Source organism: Cygnus atratus, chromosome 12 (assembly GCF_013377495.2).
Source record: "Cygnus atratus isolate AKBS03 ecotype Queensland, Australia chromosome 12, CAtr_DNAZoo_HiC_assembly, whole genome shotgun sequence".
Taxonomy (NCBI): Eukaryota; Metazoa; Chordata; class Aves; order Anseriformes; family Anatidae; genus Cygnus; species Cygnus atratus.
The window spans coordinates 19,344,633-19,367,557 of NC_066373.1; the positions used below are offsets into that span (position 1 = coordinate 19,344,633).

A 22,925-nucleotide genomic window follows, 5' to 3' on the forward strand; every position below is an offset into this window, starting at 1 on the left:
AGAGAAAAAAGTATGATATGTTCTCTAACTTTGCAAGATTTCATGCAAATATATACAACAAAAGAAAAAAAAATCATTTTTCACATTTATATAATCACTTCTATTTTATGCCTCATCTCTCAAGACTAACACAGCACATTTTCTTTCCAAAGAATCACTAAATCATTTTCTAAAGGGTAACTCCCTCTTCTATTGATCTCTTCTAGTCATATCACCCTTTTGACACAGCTTTTGCCAGTAGGAAGAGGAAACTGTTATTTGATTTAGCTCATTTTGATGCTGTGCTGTAGCTAGGCTCTTTGCCCTCTCTGTCAGCTCAGAACTGGCAATGAACTCTCCTTCTCCTACACGTTATGACAGTGCAAGTCTATACCCTTTTGTACCCATACATCATTATCTGAGATGCTTCCTGTCGGGAGCACTCAGCTGTTATTGCCCAGAGGTTCCTACACTTGACAGGAAAAGGCAGTGCTGAAGGTACAATGTTTGTGAGCTGGAGCAACGCTGGAGGGCATCTGGGCTCATTACTCACTTCACCATCTGGAAGCAGCATATTTGTTAGGAGACCTTACCTCCACCAGGGCATCTTATTTCCGAGGTTATCAATATACTCGATGTAGGCCAGCTGCTCAGTTAATTGTCAGTGTGGCAAATCCACGTACTGTAATTCTATTGACTGAGCAAAATCAGCTTGTTTGATTAACTGTGATTGTTTCTGGTTTTAGCAAGTAGAACTGAATGACTTCAAGGCCCCAGGCTTTCAGCTATTTTTCCCCGAATAAAAAGCCAAACTGTTTTAAAGCTTAATAAGGTGACAAACGCTTAGCAATGCACACAATGTTCCTGCGTGCAGACTCAACAAGCTCTTCTTCACAGTTCTGTGAACATAGTTAAGGAGCCAGTCTGCAACACCTCTACTATGCTCATTCTATGCTTTTCTTGTACTGAATCCAAAACATCGGATTGTCACATTACATAGAATTTAAAAAGCATATTTTTCCACAAGTCTTAGCTGCACCTTCACATAGGTCATGAAAGATGAAAGAGTAAAGTTGAGTCTCTTGAAAGGATGCATTTTAAGAGGTCTGTCCACAATACTGAACCCACTTGAAATCATACCTATTGAGGCGATGTTAACCTACAAGCAGGAGTTTTCAAGGTGGATCACATTTGTTAACACTAGGATCAAAGCTTAATACTAGAAGCGAAAGGTTATGTTTCTTAGAGAAGTAACAATAAGTCACACCTAAGTATCTGACAATCTTAGGAGCCAGGAATAATCACTATGGTTTCTACATAGTACTTTAATGTATTACTGAAAAATTTACTTTTTTTTTTTTTAATGCACAAACAATACAATTGTTAAATCATCTTTTGTTTGACTTTCTACTCTATAATTCCTCCCCACATGCATTCCAGTGGTTTGACAGCAGAATGTTTTATCCCTGTTGAATGACAGACTACATTACTACAATCAACAAAGATACAGAAAGAGCTTTTCTCAGTCTATTCTGTATTTTAAATAATTGAGTTTTTCCTCTCAGCTAGTAATCAGAAGACCCAGGATTCATCCCACATTTATTTCTATTGGATACCATGCTTGATATTCTTAATGCAAAGGTTTCCCCTATCTTCCATGTAGTTCCTCAGTTACACTCATTTTCTGAATTAAAGGCTCCAAAATATTTCTTCAGAATTTACAGAACTGCAAAATGGTTGTCTTAATTGACTCTTAAGTCTCACTCATAAGAAGAGTAAGAAAACAGCAAAATTTATTTTGGGTGTTCAAGTTCAAAATGTTTTCTGGTCAACTCTTCCACAAGGAAATCACTTAAGTAACTGTAAAAAAGGATTATGTGATACAGGCCTCTTTGTAAAGTTCTTTCTCATGCCCTAGTAGATAGTCTCTGCACTTCTTAAAGGCCCGAGTTATTTGTGTTTTTTTTTCCTGTTTCCTTGGTGATGGATCAGGAAGTAAAGAAAACCCCTCACACACAATGCTGTGGTCTCCAGTAAAAGATAATGTAGGGTGTTACAAGTTCTAGCTATTTTTATGAGCTGCTCCTGAAAGACTGTTACACTTGGCATTAAAAACAGGAAAGTAGCTCTGGCAGCCAATCTCCATGACATAGTACTTACCTAAACTTCCGTTTTACCTCGAGATACATAGCAAATACCACTCAGCCTTTGACCTCAATTTGTCTGCCATTTACAAAGCTCCTTTTTTTCCCTTTTCCTCCTTTTCAGCTATTACCACTAGGTTTCAGACTGTATTCTTTTCCTTTCTCTGAGAGCATTACCTTACTTCTTCTTATTATTATTTTTGTTACCAGCCTCAAAGTGGAAGCACTGGATTGTCTGACCAGACTGTGTGGAACAGATTGTGCTCAAGTTTTCACTTCATTGAATTCAAAGAAGCCCCACTAAGCTCACTACAAAATTATTCAAAATTATACAAAATTTACCAAAGTTTGGTAATTTATACAAAATTACCAAAATTATTCCTGATTTAATTGACTGTAAACCTAATAGTCTTTTTTTTCCAAGTCTCTATTTTCAAATTACTGTGGAAATAATTCTATGTCCTGATATTTGTCATAACGAGACAATTTGAGATGAGTAATTAATGAAAACTGTTTAGTTTGACGAAGTGAAGGGTTTTGTTTGGAAAATAACTTTTAAGTTAGGGCACGTTACAGGCCCATAAAGGAGTAAAATTATTTAACAAGCAAAAGCTCCCTCTAGTGGAAGGATGGAAGAAGGCCCAGTAACAGCTGCTGAAATTAAAACTCACACATGGCCTGATTCCTCATCAACATATTGTCATTCTCTCTAAAGAGTTACAAGCACACAGACACAGGAAATATGAATTTCTTCTACAAAAGGAGGCAAGAATTAAGATGATCAAAACAGTAAGAAAGTTCACAAACTTAAGTCAACTGAATTCAACTCTGAAAAGATCAGCAGCATCCCAAACTGCCACAGCACATCTATTACTTTAAAAAATAAAATAAAATTGGAGAAGTGACATAGTTTAATATCAGGCCTTCCCCCCTTTATTAAAGATTTGATGATGAAAATGAGAAAGCAATGGGAATGTTTTTTGAACTACATATTTCAACTTTATTCAGAAATGATGTATGCCCAATTCAGAAGAACCAATGCTTTCAACTCTATCTTGTTTTAGGGGGATTATTTTCTTCACTGATAAAAATAATAGACTGCAAAGTTCAGAAGTTTATCTGAATACATTCAAGAGGAACGACAATAATTGTTTTCATGCTAGGATGACTGCTTCTCTGATAACCAAGGGAAAAGAAGACTTCTAAATCTGAAAAACTAAGTATTGTTATTGATTCTCCTAAACAAATTTAATTCTGTATTCACTCCTTTCTTCCCCTTTAGAATTACAAAAAAGTTCATTGAGTAACAGCAAGACATTCTATTTCCTCACCTTTCCCCCTTAGCAAATCTTTCATAAGAGGTCATGAAAGAGTGATTATTCAAGTGAAAGGGTATGCAGCCTCGTTAATACTTATTTTTCCCACATTTTACTGGAGTACAAAGGTAACAGGTATATAAATAGCAACTTCTGTTATTAAGACTACAGAGGACCTGCAAAACAATTTTATTACTTCCCTCTGCTAAGTCACATATTGTTCCCAAAGGCGGAGGATTTTGTTGGTAGCTGAGAGAAAGGCAGACATCCCACGCTTTCAGATAGTCCACATTATTAATTCAGTGACAGATAAAGCTATTCATATTTCAGCTTGATATTCAAATGTTTCAAAATGGCAAAGCTTAGATAGGCATTTGGTAAAGCTCCAGACTTTCACTTCTGTTGAAATCAACAGTAAAACAGATTAAATTCATCTGGAGCAAGACTAAAACATTATGAAGTAATCTTTAGAACAAAACCAAAGACACAAATTGGTGGATTGTTAAACTAAAGAAATAGATAAATAAGAATAGAGTTGCCATTTAGCGCACAACTTCAAAACAGCACTTTTAAAGTGGTCAGAAAATATCATCCTAGCTTGTAATATTGTTTCATCCCAGAAAGCTTCAAGTGTGATGATTCTCTGACTTTATCTAAATGCAAAAACCCATTTGTTACCTAAAATTTCAATCAGATGATCTCTCTGCAAAATAACACAACTCTAGACAGTAACTTTTTTTTTTCCTGTATAAAAGAAAATATTACAATAATTTTAATAACTAGGTGAAGCATTACTATATTTTATTTGCAGTCTTTACACTCAAGGAAGTTACTGAAGTAAAATATTTCATGTAAACAATTTTATCTGAGACAGAGCGTGAGCATGTGCAGTGGAAAATATTTATAAAAAGCTGATATCCAACAGCTCCTAATAAATTCCTTATGCTTTTCCTAAACACTGACGATAAAGGAACGTATTTAGCAACACTTTGACTCTTGGCTGCAATAAGAATAATTACAAATATAAGCTCAAAACATAGAGGAAATAGTGACAAGCCATCATTGAGTTGTAATTCAGTAACAGCTCTGGGGAACGTGTTTATCTTGTCCAAGGACAAGATTCCATGAAAAGCTGGACTGGCTTCTTTTTGAGACAGCCACTGAGTGATAGATCATTGGCAGACTAAAGAACAGGTCTTTTTTTTTTTTTTTTAATAGAGTAAGCCAGCTAGAAATAGCCGACTACTTCTATAAAATGCTTCCATTGCATTCTTTATATGTCCTAGTCTCAAAACATTAAGAGCTAGTTATCTGCATCTTTGCTGACTCCTTTCTTCTAAAGGGTATACCCTCTTGTGGACGAGCACATTCAGAGGCAGTTTATTACCTCAAGAAGCCATATATAATTTTTTGCTAAAGCATTCTTAAGACTATATATTTCTTCATTCTCCCTTGTTTCCACTTCCCATGTAAGTACTTCCTTCTTCCATGTACCTATCCACCCACCCTTTCCTTTAGAAATCCTGTAATAGCATAACTTAGATCTGACAACAGAGAGAATCTTCAATACACTATCCAATTTCTGTTGCTCAGAAGGCTGGCTTCTGTTTTTTTTTTTTTTGTTTTTTTTTTTTTCCTGTATTTTAACTGCAAGCGGAAGGAACTATACCCATACGACTGTTTAGGGATTACATAAGGATGATTCACAGATACTTGTGGTCTCTTCTGAATAAGGATTAAACTGATGTTTGTCTCCAGTTACCTTCTCCAATGTTTTCTCTCATCCTTGCTTAAGCCTTTGTACAGTCTGTTCAGCATTACCTAGCTTACCACTTTACTCCGCAGTTGTTACCTTCTCACATACTGTAAATTTAGAGGGCCTAGTGTATTTTATAACAGTTGCAACATACTTTAGGAGAAATATAAGTAGATACAGAAGTATTGCAACAGTATCTTCACACTTACCTGACAAGAAAGCATCCTTCTTACCCTGCCTTGAAACAAAGCTGTTTGTTCAGAATATGCCCTCCAAGTAATAACCACGAACATATTTATCTTTACAGAGAATGCTTACACATATTACATAAAACAGGACCTAATAGGACAGATTGTTAAAAGTGTATGTTTCAAGAATATGCAAACTTTAGTTACATCCAAATTAAGTCTGAAGGTATAAAACCTGTGCAAATATGTCTTTTTATACAGACTGTGGTTTTGCATATGTTTTACAAGATGTAGCCTTTTTCTTAAGAATGCCTTCGATTCCCACACCACTCAGAATTAAGGGCAAAATTGACATGACCAACAGGACTTCTGAGTAACATGCATAAAGATTTCCCAGAGTGCAAGTAAGTTAAAATTGTTAGTAGAATTAAAAGATCAGATACTTACAGCTAATATGTTCATTTTGGGTTGAATATCACAGGATACACTGCTCACTGGGAAAAAAAAATATTATATAAAAACAAGTATAACATATCAGAAAACATAATTAAAAATAACAATAGTTGGCAAGGCCAATTCTCATTATGACAAAGGCCGTACTTGCATCTGAGCTGTTACATGCAATGGACATCCTAATAAATTGAAGCACTTTTTCCAGATACAAATCTTATTAAAAACATCTTCTCTAGTCCAATTCCCAGCAACACTGATATCTTTGCACTAGAACAGGAAGAAAGTTGGGTCCTGTTCAGGAATTTAAACAATAATAAAGAGACTCCAACAGGGTTAGCAGAGTTTTTCAACTTTGATTGTAATGCATCGTCTTCCAAAACTGTATTCTTATTATTTATTTTTATATAAATTATAAAATTGAAATTGATAAATTCTTTCATGAAAAATTCATTGTATACTTGAGATGTGAATCACTTTTTGTACTATCCACTCACTCTTTGTTAGTTAACCATGTGGTATTTTTCCCTCGTTGGCTTTCTTTTCACAGTATAAAAAATTAAGAAATCAGACAGTGCATATAATATACCAACTGCCTAATCTGATGAAATTGGATATCAAAAAGGTTCAAAGCAATGGCCAGTTAGGCTCTCTAATTTTTAAGTGCATAGCTGCATTCTTATTCAGGAAGCTTTTAAGCAGAACACGTTATTATGATTATTTAAATTTGATTGTATAGCACTAGTTTTAAGTAGGAGTCAATGATGCCTGCTCATATACTCATCTGTCTAGGAAGACTCCGTTAAACATACAAGGTAACTTGGTACTTTCTTGAAGGGTGGGGGTTTACTTTATCACTAAGGTGAGACCAAGCTCTTTCTGATTCTCCAGTGACAATTTGTACCATACAAATAACGCATAAAGGTCTGAAACACAAACTGAGTTTGAATGATCCCTTTTGGAGCCTTTGTAAAGCCAAAACAATACCTTGAAGAGCTAAGAAATGTGCCATCTATTTAAAACAAAAAAAAAACTTCATATGGCAACTGCTGTAGTTTTAACATAGCTGCTTTTCATCACATTGTGTGAATATAAGTAATATTAGAAACTAAATGAATAAGTTACCTGGAGGAAATCAATAAAGAAATTAATAATAATAATAATAATAATAAAAAAACATACAAAAGAAAAATAAACACAATGTGCAAGTGTTAAGAAAAAGTAGGGGACAACTTTTCAGCTGTGTGCCTAAAAAGTTCCGTCAATACAACTCATGAGTAGATGGTAAAAGCTATTCAACTACATTTTGACTTAATACAAAAATAATGATCCAAGCTTGTGGTTTTTAGCTCTACTTCAAAATAGAACATAAAGTTTCATCCCTGAGGAATTTTCTTACTACTTATTGTACTACATATTGCATTAGCATTTGGCTATGTAAGACATAAAACAGGACTGTAGTAACAGGGATGTTTTTGGCAAAGGAGAAGCAAGTATACAAACACTGCTTCTAAACTGCCTCATTAGCTTGGGCTCAAGCTGATATGTCAAGCTCACCTCCCATTCCTGTTATCCATCATTCCGCTGATTTACATTCTGGCATGAGTGGCAAGCAAGCTGCTCAGCTCACTGGATGGGCAAGCCTGGGCTGAATCATACTTGGTGAGCTTCATCCCTACGGACATAGATAGGGATGGCACCCCACTGGTTTAAGCTAGGTTACCTTTCCTGATCTTCAGTTTTTGCTTTTGTTTTGTTTGTTTGTTTTTAAATGCAAAGACACAATCGCACGCTACCCTATGGTATTTTAAATATTGCTGGTACCAGTCCTACTGATTCTGCTTAGCTCCTAAACACATCAGGCTGATTTGCAGAAAAAAGTGCTTCTCTACAGCCTTATAACTTTTCTTCCTACCTGACTGCCCACTAATAAGAAAATCCTGTATGACAAAAAAAGAAAAAAAAAATCTAGAAGCATACAAATCAGTGAGCACAAAGGAAAATCACCAAGGCAGGTATGCATGTCAGACAGTTTGTAAAGTAGCTGACAAGTCTAAATACAGCCTTACCAAAATAAAAGCTGAATTTAGGTAGTACAAGACACGGGTAAACTAAATATTGAAGCCTTACTAGAATCGACCACATATATTAATCCATACAGTTATTGAAGACTGTGCAGACAACTTCTGAAAATACTGAAGAAACATACCTCTTCTTATGATTTTTTTTTCTTTCTTTCTCCATGTCTCTGAGCCAGACTAATAATCAGAGTCTATGCGACTGTCTTTCCAGTAGCTGTTTTCTGCCCTGTCACTGTTTTCCTCTCTCTAAAGAGAGTCTCTATTTCCCTTTGAAGTTCTTGACTGCTGCCACACCTACAATACCAAAGGCAGATATTACCATGATGTACTAAACTAGATTGTGCCGGACTTAATAAACCCAATGATAGAATTTAGGGTTCTGTAAACAACAGCCTAGGAAGGAGCAGAGAAACCAGCAGCAGACTGCATTGCCCAACACAGCCATTGCAACCACAAGCTATAGCAAGTAACTAAAGATGAATTCTCCCTCCAGATGATGAGGAAAGAAGCCTCCAAGTAGTCAGATCTGCTCCCCAGAGGCAGAAGGCCTACTCAGATCTCTGCACCTCAAACACATGAATCACTTCAAAGCACCTTTTCTGCGCTCTCTCTCACAGGCCAAGTCACTTATCCACCCCAGCAGACTCTCCCCAGGGCCTGTCATCACCCACCCGGTCCTTATGCACACCCTCTCCCAGACATGCTCTAGGCTTGCCCTGGGAGCACCCAGGAGGGCGTTTTCAGTCCCCTGCCACCTCAGGGGCCCGGCCCCAGCCAACTCCACCTTCCTCAGCCGAGCACTGGCCACAGGTTCTGGGGCTTTCTGGTGGCCACTGCTTGGTGAGGGGCTGGCGGCCAGGTGGCCGCACCTGAGGAGAGGCACCAGGTGAGGAGAGGCTCGAGTTGCTGCCACACTGAAGGGACTAAGCACTAATGAAGCACAACGGGCCTGTTTATTTGCCAGCTAGAAGTGGTGTACTTGCTGGGGCATCAGCACCTCTTGAGCACTTGTTCCTGAATCACTCCAGGCCTAGCCTGGCAACTCGCGCTTTTTTGAAATCGCAGGAGCTGAGCAAAACCCTACAAAACACGGAGCAGACGGGCACTCGCGCTATTTCTAACCAACGAAGCCTTAATAACACGCGCCTGAAGGAAAAATCTGTCGGCGTGTGCGGTGAGGCCGCGCGGGCCACCCTCAGTGACAGTGCTCGGGGTGACAGGGGGGAGGCTGAGGGCACGGTTTCCTCAAGGCACGCCTCGCTCCCCACGCGGCGGGGCGGCGGCCGCCCGGCCCCTCAGGCGCTGTCCCTCAGGGCTCTGCCCGCACAGCCCCTTCCCGCCTCCCGCCCCGCGGCCGCTAGTGCCGGCGGCGCCCCCTGCCGCCAGGCGGCGGCACTGGGTCAGGCGCCCGAAGTGGGCCGAGGGGGCGGGGCCGCGGCGCCGAAGGGCGAAGGGGCGGGGCTCCCGCGGCCCCTCCCCTCCCTCCCTCTCTCCCTCTTCGCGTCGCGGCGCGGTGACGTGGGCGTGTGCGCGTGACGTCGGCAGCGGCTCTCGTCCTGCTCCCGGGCTCGCCCTCACCGCCCCTCGGCCCGCTCCGGCCCCGCCGCCGCCCGCTGCCGCCATGGCGAACGTGGCCGACACGAAGCTGTACGACATCCTGGGCGTGCCGCCCGGCGCCTCCGACAACGAGCTCAAGAAGGTGCGGCTGGGCCGGGCCGGGCCGGGCGGCGCCGCCGGGCAGGGCCCCGGGGCTGAGGGAAGGCCCCGGGTTGGGGGGGGAGCGGGACCCGCAGGCGGCGGGGCCCGGCCCGGCCGCGGCACTGAGGCCTGGCGGGGGGGGGGCCCGGGGCAGGGGCCCGGGTCGGGTAGGCCGCGGGTAGGCCCCGGGGGAGAGCGGCGGGAGGGGGAGGAGGGAAAGGAGGAGGAGGAGGAGGGAGCGGGGCCCGGCCGGGCTCCCCGAGGCCCCGTCAGCTCCCTGCGGCCCGGCCCGGCCCGGCCCCGCCAGGTCCTCGCGGCGCCGACCCTGCTCGTCTCGCCCCCGCGGCGCCGCCTGCCCGCCCGCCTGCCTGCCTCCTGGGCGGCGCTCGCAGCCGGCGAGAGGCTCCTTGGGGGAGGAACGGGCATGCGGCAGCAGGTGGGGGCCGCTGCCATTGTCTGTCCCACGTGTAGGCCTCGGTGGGGTCTCGCTTTGCTCCCGGATCTGGTCGTTTTCAGGCTGCGGGCGGCAAGGTGAGGTAAAGAAAGGAGTGAGGAGAGAGCTCGGAGCCGGTTCATCGTTTACTGCATGCATTTCGCCCAGTGGTGCATAAACTTTTTTTTTTTCTTCCCAAAAAGAAATTAAGCGCCATTTACACGTGAGGGAGGATAACTAAGTAGGCAGTTTACTGGCGGTGACCTGCTTCTGCTGCTGGGTGGTGCTGGAATTAACAACTCCCCTGTCATGCGTGTGCTAGCCCAGTTTGTGCAGGGATAGGCAGTTGCAGTGTTGAAATAGCGTTAGAGGTGGAAGGCATGCGGCAAGAAGCTCCTGAACACAATCAAGTAGATTTTTTTTTTCCTTGCTAAGTTCTCTTAAGGGTGTATTGTCTCCTGTAAGCACAAAGAACTTGCGGCAGTCCTTCACTCAGTAATGTGTGTGGCTTAATGTTCGTTGCTATGTGTTATGCTTGTCTTGGCATGTAAAGTTTTGGGCTGCCCACAGCAGTGAGAAGTTCATCCATCTCTTATTGTCACAAAGAGATCGTGTGGATTCTTTATTTGTCTAATATTTTAATGTAGATATAAAAGTATAGAAAAGGTAAAACTAATAAAATCTATAATAGCTTGATCAAAAGGGTCTGACAGAACACTGATGAGTTAAACTAATTTCTATTGAAACTATAGTATGGTGTTCATATAAGCCGTGATTCTGGATCTGTTTCAGATAGATTAAATAGTGGTGGCTTGCTTTTGGGCCATGAGTAGTCTAAAGGATTGCTCTAAACCAGTATGCTGCCATAAACAAAGGCATGAGTTCTCTTTATATTTTTCAAGATCACCACACAAAAATCGTTTTTAGCTGAACAGATAACATTATGTAGGTTTTCAGTTTAGATGTTTTTTTTTCTTGATACTGCTTAAAATATGGGGGAAATCCATTTTTATTACAGAATATTCAAGTTTGTGAAAGATTATGCTTTGTTACTGATAGTTAATTTGTACTATAAGACCTATGAATTTGTTCTTTACTATGTTTTAGAATGTTTGGCTTGTAATATTCATTTTCTGTATTGTTTCATTACTTTCCTATCAAACTTTATTTCTTGGTTGCATGCGTAAGTGCAGAATATTTCAAGGTAAATAGTAAACAGGTAACTGCAGATACAAAAAAGGATATTGATTTATCCCAGTACAAAATGAAAAGTTGGGATCTCTATAAAGCTTTGTGTGTAAAGCTCTGTTAGAGCTATAGTTCTATGGAGTTTGTTTAGATGCTCAGTTCTACAGGAATAGAGCTATTAAAAAAAACACCCTTAAGAATTGGTGCATTTCAATTATTTGCAGTTGCATCACTGTAGCAGATTTTATTAATATGTATAATACAAAAAACCAAAAACATTTGTTTTATTAACAATCAGGGGACAGATATTGGGGAATGTTCTGGTGGAGTGGGGAAAGAGTTGCAGTCCTTACTGTCAAAAGCTCGAATTGTAGAAGTCCTGTTATTGGCTTTTATCTCTAAGGTTTAAAAAAACAAAACAAAACAAAAAAAAAAAAACAGAAGTACTGCTGTAGAAAGTCATGGTCCTGAGAATCAAGGCGCTGGTCAAAAAAAAGCATACTGAAAAATCTTTCCTGGAAATTTGGCTGTACTTACTACTCCTACTATTTTGGAACAATGAAATTAAATAAAAACAGTGATCTGTACATTCTGCACTTGTAACTCATACGCTTATTTCAATGTGAGCTGAAACTTTCCATTACTGATAGGTAAGGAAGAATAAAATAATTGTTGTGGGGATTGACTGATAGACTGTTGGATGAGAAGCTGAGGCAGCCATTTTGTTGTCTTGCTGTGAGTGAGGTGAGAGATGAATAGGTTGAAACTTAGGTTGTTGTGGATTTTGAGGGGAATCTGTAGAGTATGTCGTCTTAATGAAGCACATCTTCCAGTGTAGTTCTTCATGCAAGTTAATGAAGATAAGCAGGAAAACTAGTTCTAGCTTTTATGTGCTGTAGTTGTGTTTAAATCCAAGACTGAGTAGTTAATTGATGCATATAGTAAAGTCAGAATTTTTAATGTACGATTTCAATGTATGAGTCACTTCAAAACACTCTTTTTTTACTTTATTAAGGTTTTCTTTCTCACTGAAGATGCTACTTGAATTTCTCAGAAAAGAATAGATTACTCAAGACTGAAACTAATTTTGTACCTCTTTCAACTAGGCATACAGAAAGCTGGCTAAGGAGTACCATCCTGATAAGAATCCAAATGCAGGTGACAAAGTAAGGCTTCTTTTTAAACTATTGAAGTTTGCTATTACAGTAGCATCTAAGGGACTGAATAGAAGTTTTGGGGGCTGGGTATTGCAGGTTGTTCAAAAAATATAAGAAATGTGCGAGGGAAGTGTCTTGTCTACTTCTTCCCAATCTCCCCATGTGCCTCATGACAAAATGCACCGGTTAAGTGAGTCAAATTGGTTGAGAAGGTAATGCTGAAGGGAGAATTGCTGCTTTTCATCTGCCAAGATGATGTCGGCTGTCATTGGCATCTACATAGGTATTTCAAAAAGATGGACAGCCCGCTTTCCAGTTCTTTCCAACAAGTATGCTAATATGTGGAAAAATGTTTGTGTGGAGAGACTTAAAACTGGAGCATAGAACACATCATATATGTGGGAAGGTTGTATTAGATATATTGTACTAATTGCAGCTAAAAAATGTTAATTCAGTTTACTCAGTTGATTCTAACAGAACTGAAGTTCTAAAGGTTGTTTAGAACTCAGCAGGGATGACTACGAAAAGATTTTATTTTGTAGACAAACATGTTAATATGCATTTTAATAAGTTGCTCAAGTGTGAGCCTGTTTTAAGTGCCTAACAAGTCTTGCGGTCTTTGCCAATAGTGTATAACTGTGTTCTTGCCTGGTAGCTACTTCAGTATTGTGTACTTGTTTTTTTTCCTGTGTGTACAAATACTGTCTTATGCTAGGAATAATAAAGAGCATGTCAGTGGCTATTTGCAATAAAATGTCATTTGCTTATGGTAAAGCAAGAAGTAATACAACTATGCCCAAATTTGCCTTCCTTTCCCTTAATATAAAGGGGGTGGAAAATTGTTCTGTTGTATGCCGCCTTTATCAGGTGTTTGTGCTGGGCAAGAAGCAGTAGTAAAATGCTCCTTTGAAGTAACAAATTACCATGCACTGATTTGACTCTGTCCCTCTTCTAGTTCAAAGAAATAAGCTTTGCCTATGAAGTATTGTCAAATCCAGAGAAACGTGAGTTATATGATAGATATGGAGAACAGGGCCTTCGAGAAGGTAGCGGTGGAAGCAGTGGAATGGATGATATTTTCTCCCACATCTTTGGTGGTGGATTGTTCAATTTCATGGGTGGTCAGAGTAGAAGTCGTAATGGTAGAAGAAGAGGAGAAGATATGATGCACCCGCTCAAGTAAGTATCTTGATGCTGCAATTTATATTCACTTTCAAATTTTCCTGATTGGTACTCTTGTTTATGTTCTTGGTATGCTCCTCAGGTAAGATTCTGCAGTTTGTACCTACTTTTCAGACCTGCAAGTCACATGTAGTCCAGAAAGCCAAACTCAAGTTATCTTGAGTTACTTTTAATGTTTGGTTGATCTTGTATCTGATACTTTGATTTGCTTGGTTATTAGCCTGTAAATACTTGACACTTTTTTCATGGTATTGCTCTTCAATTATGTTTGGAAGTTGTAATCTGAAATTGCATTAAACAGACATACATTGCTTAATTGCTGGATTCTTGCAGAGGCACTAAGTCTCTTGAAAGACATGCATTCATAGCTTACTAGCTGGAAGTGCAAACTACATAACTAATGGAAGAGTCTTAAAAAAAAAAAAAAAGCTTGAATAGCATATCTGTTTTATACATCTTTGCTTGCAGTCATGACTGGCTTTTTACTTGCTGAGTGGCTCCTTTCTAACTTCTATAAGTAAAGCTGCATCTTTTCTGTGTTTGGCAAACCATGCTTAAAGTCTGTTAACTTTTATATGTTGCTTAGGTTAGTAGCTAATACTGTGTGTTATATTACTAATGAGCTTTGGTTTTGTTATTTGTAAACACTGATGCCAGGCAACCTTTTATAGCTGAAAGTACATTGGAATTTCTGTCCACTAACATGAATCCTTTTAGGAGAAGCACTGTTCATAAATGTCTATCGATATATGAAGGTTGTTGGAGTTCACTAGTGTATTTAAGAGCTGGGGGGAAAAAGGTGTGAACAAATTTAAAGAATTAAATAGCCTTTGGGGACATGTCGTGTGTCGTCCTTCCCCCCCAAACCCCCCAAGTATGTTATGCTTTCCAGTGAAAAGCTCAATACAGTAGTAAATATTCTGTGTATATTCTTATGTATGTGTGCTATACATACCATCAGGACAGTCTAGAGAGAGGTTCTTTTTTGACTTGCTTGGTAGAACTTGGAAAAAAAAAACAGATGTGACTGTAATAAAATGAAATACTATGTTGGCTTGTTTCCTATTGAGAGAACAAACTAATCTGGTTTTGATTCTGCTGATTATATTGCAGCTTTTCTCTAAATTATATTTGGGATTGTTTCTGTTTTCGTGTGTGTTGAACAGTTTTTAATGATTCCTTGAGAAAGCTAAAGTGATGCTTTCAAGAGTCTTATTTTAATAGCATATTTAGTCTTTTTATGAAGAACTGTTTTTCTGTAACTTGTCCTGGGCAAGTATTTTGTGGGGAAAGTAAGTGGTTAAATGATAACCCAGGAGAAAATGTTTTATTTTGCAGAGTTTCTTTAGAAGATCTCTATAATGGAAAGACCACTAAACTACAACTTAGCAAGAATGTCCTTTGTAGTGCATGTAATGGGTAAGTTTGGTTATACTTTTGGGTTCTCTGGTTGCTTTGTTGACATACAATATAATGAAGCATATCTTGTGTCAGATTTCTATCAGTATTTAACTTAGTGGAGTCTGCTCTCACATTAGAAAACCGTCGAACTTGAATTTTACTGTTGATGGAACTGGAATTATTCAAGGGATTTGGGGGGGGGGATACACTAATTGTCAGTGTAATTAGGCATATTAACCTACTGCTGTAGATGTTGTCATGTTTCCAAAAAGATTGCTTTTCATGCAACTGGTGTTTTCTATTCTAGTCAGGGAGGGAAGGCTGGAGCTGTTCAAAAATGTAATGCTTGCCGGGGTAGAGGTGTACGTATCATGATCAGACAGCTGGCTCCTGGAATGGTTCAGCAGATGCAGTCTGTATGTTCTGACTGCAACGGAGAAGGTAAGCCAGCTGTTCTATATTCCTAAATATGTTTGTTTGGATGTAAATATTTATCTTAACTATTAGGAAGAACTGCTCTATAATTTCTATCATATAACAAATTTTGTCTCATCCAGGAGAATTTTGCTCCCATCTAGTCAATTGGGTCTCAGTCTGGTCCCAATATGGAGAAGTCATCCTACTTGTGACACGAATGTTACTTGCTACTATTATTCTTCCGTTAAAGACCAAGATTTTGGTTTTTTAGAAGTGTTTTTGATGGAAGGATTTTTATTTCTCCTATTATCCAAGGACAGATATAGGTTAAAAAACAGAAACCTACATTTTTAGAAGTTAAATTCAAGTTTGTAAGATAGGATTTTGTTGAATCTGTTGTGTTTGGGAGAACAAGATCAGCATGTGCTCTGTACTTCATGTGATTTCTATTTGGATCATCTGCAATTACAGTAGTAATGCTACCTTGTAGATTTTACTCTGGGCAATACCTGCAAATTACAAAGCTGTTTTTTGTAGCAAGTAAAAATATTTCGTAAATTGTTTTTGAATACGGTTTTCACAATTCAAATACGTAGTTTCAGCTGCATCGTAATGTTGTGCTTTGTTTCACAGAAAGGTGTGGTTTAAGCTGGAAAATTTTGTCTTAAGCCAAGCGCATCCACTTGTAGCTCTTAAAGTAGTACTGTAAATAAGCACTGAAAATTGTAGAGTGTATGACCAAATAGTGTTTTTTTCTGTACAAAGACAATAGCTTACTTGCAAAAATAAAGACCAAGTAGAAGAGAAGTTAAGGCGTGTTGGATAATTATCATTAAGCTTGCTGGAAAAAGTAAATGCCTTGGTAGAGGTGACAGTGTGAAAAACTGTTCACTTTTGGAGCAGTATAAAAGTGAAATTCCATATATGCCAGAAGACCCTAGATCCATTCTGAAGGAGAATCTATATAGTTCCCTTATACGCAGTTGATTTGACCAGTTGTCTTTTGCCCCCTTTTTGTGTGTAAGTCTTCAGATTTACTAGCTGCATTTATGTAATACTTCAGTGTTGTGGTAATATACTGCAATATGTGGCTCTCCCAGTAATCCTTTTTTCACTGTTGTTAATAGAAGTGGAACTAAGCTTCCTAAATTCAGTAAAGTAGTCTGAAATTTGTGTTCCAACTTTTAAGGGAGGGGGGGCACTTCTGTTCAGTTTTAGCTTCATCCTTTCTTTTATAGTGGGCATCCTCCAGCATAACAAAGAATGGAATGCAGACTTTTTTTATTTTAAAGAGAAGTTGAGTGGTAAGGCTACTGGAATTGAACTTGGACTTAAAGAAAGGTAGAAATCGTAGACAAAAGTCTTGTTTTGCCTTTCTTCTCCAGAGCACATTCACTTTTCAAAATCCTTGATAAGACAGCTTGGAAGCTTATGTGTATGTTTGTATTCCCTTTTTTGTTTTTCCTTCCCCTTTTCCCAGCCAGGATAAGTTGAGCCTGCCTCTCTTCTTGTGAGGAATGCTTAAAGTGACATTGAAATAACTAGTTCTCTTGCAAGCATTCTTCAGCTTACTTTAAAATTAGTGTGTTTTTCTTCAGAGTTATATGCAACTATGGAAATCTCTGAACTCCAAATTTGTATCCTTAGGTGAAGTAATTAATGAAAAAGACCGCTGTAAAAAATGTGAAGGGAAGAAGGTGATCAAAGAGGTAAAAATACTTGAAGTTCATGTAGACAAAGGCATGAAACATGGGCAACGAATTACATTCAGTGGAGAAGCAGATCAGGCTCCAGGTGTGGAACCAGGTGATATTGTCCTCTTACTCCAAGAAAAGGAGAATGAGGTAATACTTTACAGTTTATATATAAAATGCCTTTTGTTCTAGTCTTTCAATATTTAAATGATATGGATGGCATTTCATTTTAAAGTAAATCATGTTGTTGCACCTCTGGGAGAGATGAGAAATAGCTTTTAATAGATCTATAGCAAGTAATGTGGCTTTACTTGTGAGCCAGAAAAAACTTCTGCAAGACTGCAAGTCTTAGCCAGAGGACATGCAGATTCTGGTGCTTCCTCATGCTAATAAATTGTAGCTTTCTCAGAATGACTTTGCTAGACATAGGCATAGTGAAGAGCCATTTGAGATTTCAAACTGAATGTTCTTTGCTTGTGACATTAACAATGTTAAGTGTTGCTTTTATTAATCTTTTGAGACATGTCAGGGAACTCCTATTAGACAGCACAGATGGTGCTTTGTCTTCTACTGGATCTGGAAATAAAATGCCGATTTTAACAGATTATTTAACAAAACACTAAGAAACGAGAGTAGTTTATTCTAGGTTGTTAAAGCTTTATCTTAATATTCTGGAGTATATATGTTGTGCTTTTGAGTTAAATATTGCATATAAATCTTTTTTTATGTTAAACCTTCTCTTAGGGCAAATTTGGGGTGACTTTTTGAATGCTTTTATTTCAAAAGCAAGCTATGAAGGAATAAGGGTGCACTTTACTCTGGGGGAAGAAACTGTCGAATGGAATGGTGGTATAAAAATCAAAACGTTCTGTCTCAAAGAATAGTGTTGGGTACAGATTTAAGTTCTTGTCACCTGTAAGGATATCTTGGTTATCTGAAGAATAGGTACTGTGTAAACTTTTCACTGTGTTGAGGACTGCTGCTTTGTCAAAATCAGTTCCGTAAAGCTCCTTACACTTCTACTCCTGTGATACTGGATGAAACATGGAATCTCGGTTGTTTTTTTCTTTTCTGGACCAAAAAGGGAGAAACAGTCTGTAAGCATTCAAAACAGATAACAGCATCAAATTCCAGATGGCAGATGACACTTCTGTCTTATTCTTCTAATGAACTACATCTGGCTTTACAGCATTAACCATTCTGAAAAATACCGTACATCTGACTTTACAGCATTAACCATTCTGAAAAATACCGTACCGTGTGTCCTACTGAGTAAAACTAGACTGATGCTCAGTCAAGCTTCTGATGTTCTTAAAATCTTTCTTGAAGTGGGAAGGCGATGAAAGCAATGTTTTTGGAGGTCTGCCAGTAGAGAAAGCTTAATATATTCTGATTAAGAATCCGAAGTGGTATGGTTTAAAGATCTCTTAAAGACAGTTCTGGATCAAAACTTGCCCTGTAGGTAGTTAGGAGAAGCAGGTATGTGCAACTATTGCTTAAATGCTGAGAAACAAAAATGTGTTGTTGTGACCTGATGTAGGGGGAGTAGTGGCAAACAGCCATAAGATTTGTTTGTAGGTTGGTTGCGTGGAAGACCTTGGTATAAGGAAGCACTACTGGTATGCAAGCTGCCTTTGTCTAATTTGCACCTTCCATCATATTATGTACTGTAGTTGGCATTATCTTAGATGACATTTTCATAAGGTAAAAACTTTCCAAGTGTGTTAAGTTAGCTGATGTTAATAATACTGCATTCTAAATAACAAGCCTTGTGAAGGTACAATTTTAGTACTAGAAAAGATCCCTCATTTCTGTTTTTCAGGTGTTCCAGCGGGATGGAAATGACTTGCATATGACGCACAAGATAGGACTTGTTGAAGCACTGTGTGGATTTCAGTTCACATTTAAGCACCTTGATGGGCGCCAAATTGTGGTTAAATATCCTCCTGGAAAAGTAATTGAACCAGGTAAGCCTGACCAGATAAGAACTCCTTTTGCCATGCTTTTGTGGTTCTTAAATACTTTAAACACGTAATTCTGTTCTTGTTCTCTTGTTACCTGAACCCAGGCTAGAGAAATGAAGAGAATTTGATAGTGTGAGACTTATTCTGAAGTAGCACTCTACAGATTACTTCTTTGAATTACAGGTTGTGTTCGTGTAGTCAGAGGTGAAGGAATGCCGCAGTATCGCAATCCTTTTGAGAAGGGGGATCTTTACATTAAATTTGACGTTCAGTTTCCTGAAAATAACTGGATTAGCCCAGAAAAGCTTTCAGTAAGTAGTCTTTCAAGCATAAACTTGGTGGTCTTATTGGACATCTTATGCAAAGTGCTTGTGTTGTAGCCCCTGTACTTGTTTTCCAGTGCTTAAATTTGGATAGAAGTACAATTAAATCGTTCCGTTAATATTGTTAGTAGGCAACATGTAACTTGAAAATACCCATTCAAGTGTAAGTTTCTGGAACCCATTTTTAAAAGTGAAGTGGATATTGGGCAGATGAGAGCAGGAGGAATTACCATTCTGCTACTGTGTGATAATTTTTCAGAGTGCAGCTGTATTTACTGATTGCACTCTGGTTGACAACATGTGGAGCTGCTGTTGTGTGTCTTTTTAAGAGATGTCTTCCAGTTGATACAAATACTCCTAAATGACTACGCACTTGGAAGGCTGACACCAGCTTAGTCTTATAAACCAAACCTGCTCTGAGAAGGAGTTTTGAAGTTGTGGGGAACTATTCATTTTATTTGGAAGCTGCAGATGCAGTACTGAATGCACTTCTTTTTTTGGGGCAGGAACTTGAAGATCTTCTGCCAGCTAGACCAGAATTTCCCAATGTAATTGGTGATGCAGAAGAGGTAGATCTTCAGGAATTTGATACCACTCGTGGTTCAGGTGGTGGCCAGAGACGTGAAGCTTATAATGATAGTTCTGATGAAGAAAGCAGCCATCATGGACCTGGGGTACAGTGTGCCCATCAGTAAACATTTGTCTAAAAAGTTGCACAAGGATTTTCTTTCAAATTTTGCCTGACTTGTTTTCAACAATCCAACTGGATTGTATAAGTAATCCAGATGAACCAATGGACATCTATTGCTGTATGTGTAACTTTTAAATTGGTCTATAGTATCTACAGAGTGTAATTTAAACTAACCACAAAGCTTACATCTTCATTTTGACTGTGTAGCAGAATAAAGCACTTGAAAGGAAGACGAGACTCCTTTTCACATGGGTTTTAAGTTTGTCCTCGTATCTGTGCTTGATTTTTACCAGTTTTGTGTAGATCTTAGGTTTCATATTTTAAATTCGACTTCTACATTGTAAAGTTTGTGTACAATTTGTCCTGAGGCTTGGTATTTGGCTGCACCTGCATAAGCTGCTACAAGTAGAATAAAGAATTTCATAGCCTGTATCTATCATCTAGATGCATGGTAAATGGGCTTTGCACATAATGGGTTTAGAGCTGACTGGGAACAATGGAAGACTAAATTAGAAGTGGTTGTAAGTTTTTTCTACCATCTTGTGAACGGTTTCTGAAATAAATAAAAGCAGTTGGTGTATAATATATTTCTTTTGCCTTGTAACTTTTACTTTTCTAGTGTTTTTAACTGTTCTGTGTACCAACTGCCTCTGTTGAGGTGGACATCTTACAAACAGGGAGGCTGAAGTTGCTTTAAGACCAGGTTGTAGTTAAATAGGAATTGTGTGCTGAGTAGAAGAGTCTTTTTCCTGAAATGAGGCTACGACTAAATGAGCATAGGGGAGGCCACAGCCATGTCCCCTTTGTATGAAGAAAATAAGAGGGTTTCTGAGTGCAATCAAAAATGTCAAAACCTCTTAAATTAAGATGATTAAATCCCACAGTAACAGTATCTTATAAAAATGAACATGGTGCCTGGCAACTTATGGTTGCATTAACATAGCTTGTGAAGAGATGGAGATTAGCATTGTACTTGACGAAGTGTTTTGACCTCAAAGCATACTAAATGTAGCTGGGTTTGTTACTTGTTCAGCAGCTTCAATTTTTTGTTTTAACTGTTAAGGTCTTGAGTTTCCCAGCTGCAGTCCTGTTCTGTTTTGTATACTTTTAAAATTAAAAGTCAAAAAAAATCTTAAGTAATTATCAGGTACAGATATGTTATTTCCTTACAGTATTAAGGAACAGTGTGTGAGTTGCTGTTAGCCACTTATATAGCGTAGTTTCTTTCCCTCTTGAGTAGAGGAAGTTGAAAGATACCCCTAATTTTCTTTACAAAGCTGAAGGGTAACTTAAATGTCAACAGTTATCCAAGCAACTATTAACCAGGGAGATTAGAGGGACTGACTCCAAGATTTTTCATGCACTTTGGTAGGCATTGGCATGTTGCTGAACATCCTTGTCATAAATTCTAAAACTGAAGAATAGAATGCTGTTTGACCTGTATTTCAGTACTGATTTGTACTGTGGCAGTCTCATCTAGTGAATCTTTGCTTATTTTTACTTACCAAAACTTCAAGTTGATTTTACATGAAGCCATGGTTACATGGTGATCCTTCTTCTGGATTGTTTTGTCAAGAAGTCAATCAGCTTAAGTTGTAGTGTTTAATAATTAACACACTTGTCTTCTGCTCTTACGTAGTAGTTTTCACTTTTTTTCCTTGGTAAGCAGTGTATGTATGCTAAACTTGTATCTTCTGATCTTCAAATCGTTGATTTGTTTTGGGAGGGGTCAGGGGTAGAGGACGGGATTCATGGTAACTTTAGTGGCAGCATACTGAGCTGAAGGGTGAGGGAATGTAGAGTTCATCGCTGTAGTATGAGTTAGTCAAGTTCAGTTTGTGTTCATTTAGGCTTCTGACAGCAGCATCTTTATGTGGTGACTTTTTCAGAATTGCCTTTATTCTATGCATCCTCTTCTCTACTAAGAGGGTGCCCCTTTACTAAATTGTAGTGTAGAAAAACTATATATAAATTTAACATCTATACTGCCTCGGTTCCAACATTAAAGTTGGAAGTAATATACTACTACAGTGACTAATGCTTTTTAGTTTACAGCTAAACTTCATTGTTTTACTACAGCTACTAATACTTTAGGTCAATGTGATTGTCCTATGAAAAATAAACATTAGTTTAGTATTGTCTAATAAACAGCTTCAACTAGAGCACTTAGTTTGGAGGCAGTACTGTAGAGGAATGAGTATTCCCTGTGCTGGCAGAAGAAAATGTGATCACCAGAACTGTAGTAAAACCACTTTTAATATTCTTTTCATGTCTTCATATGGTATCAAAAAGCCTAGAGAATAAAAAATGAGGTCTAGTCTAGTTTATTTCAGGACAAGTTTAGTTGCACATGTACAGCGACTAAAATTGACCTGAAGTTGACTTTTATGGAAAGTCATGTTTTTCCTCTTGAATGTGCTTAATTTACCAAAGTGTTCGCAGGTGAATATTTATTGATAAGATGCTGCCAGTGGTATGATTCTTGTCACCAAAAAATAATAATGTAGCTTTCTTCTGCTGAAGATCTGTTTGCAAAGAAATTAAAAAATACTCAGTAGAGCACAAATTACTGCTGTTTGGGGAAAAAAGTCTGTTAGACTTAATATTTTAGAAGCCTTAGAAATTTCTGCATATTAAGTAGATAGTTGAACATCAGGATTTTTTTTTTTTGTTACTAACCCTTTTTTAGCTATAGCCTTCCCATATAGTCTTAGGCTAATGGAGGTATGAAGTTAAAACAATTGGGATAAAGGAGGTAGGAACAGAGGGATAGAAGCTTCCTAGCTTGGTCATACAAGAGTGACTTCAGTTGATTGAAAAGCTCTGCTTTGTTAGTGTATCTTGTGAAGTTAGTGTAACTTGT

General features: G+C 38.7%; 1 protein-coding gene across 1 annotated transcript; it reads left to right on the plus strand.

The window, feature by feature from the left end:
• Positions 1-9,368: 9,368 nt before the first annotated feature.
• On the plus strand, positions 9,369-20,649 carry DNAJA2 (DnaJ heat shock protein family (Hsp40) member A2). The gene is made up of 9 exons (XM_035543333.1): positions 9,369-9,613; positions 12,340-12,399; positions 13,346-13,569; positions 14,911-14,991; positions 15,281-15,414; positions 17,038-17,234; positions 18,907-19,051; positions 19,232-19,359; positions 19,878-20,649. The coding sequence occupies exons 1-9, from the start codon at positions 9,536-9,538 to the stop codon at positions 20,064-20,066; spliced, it is 1,236 nt and encodes a 411-aa protein (XP_035399226.1). The 5' UTR covers positions 9,369-9,535; the 3' UTR covers positions 20,067-20,649.
• Positions 20,650-22,925: the final 2,276 nt, after the last annotated feature.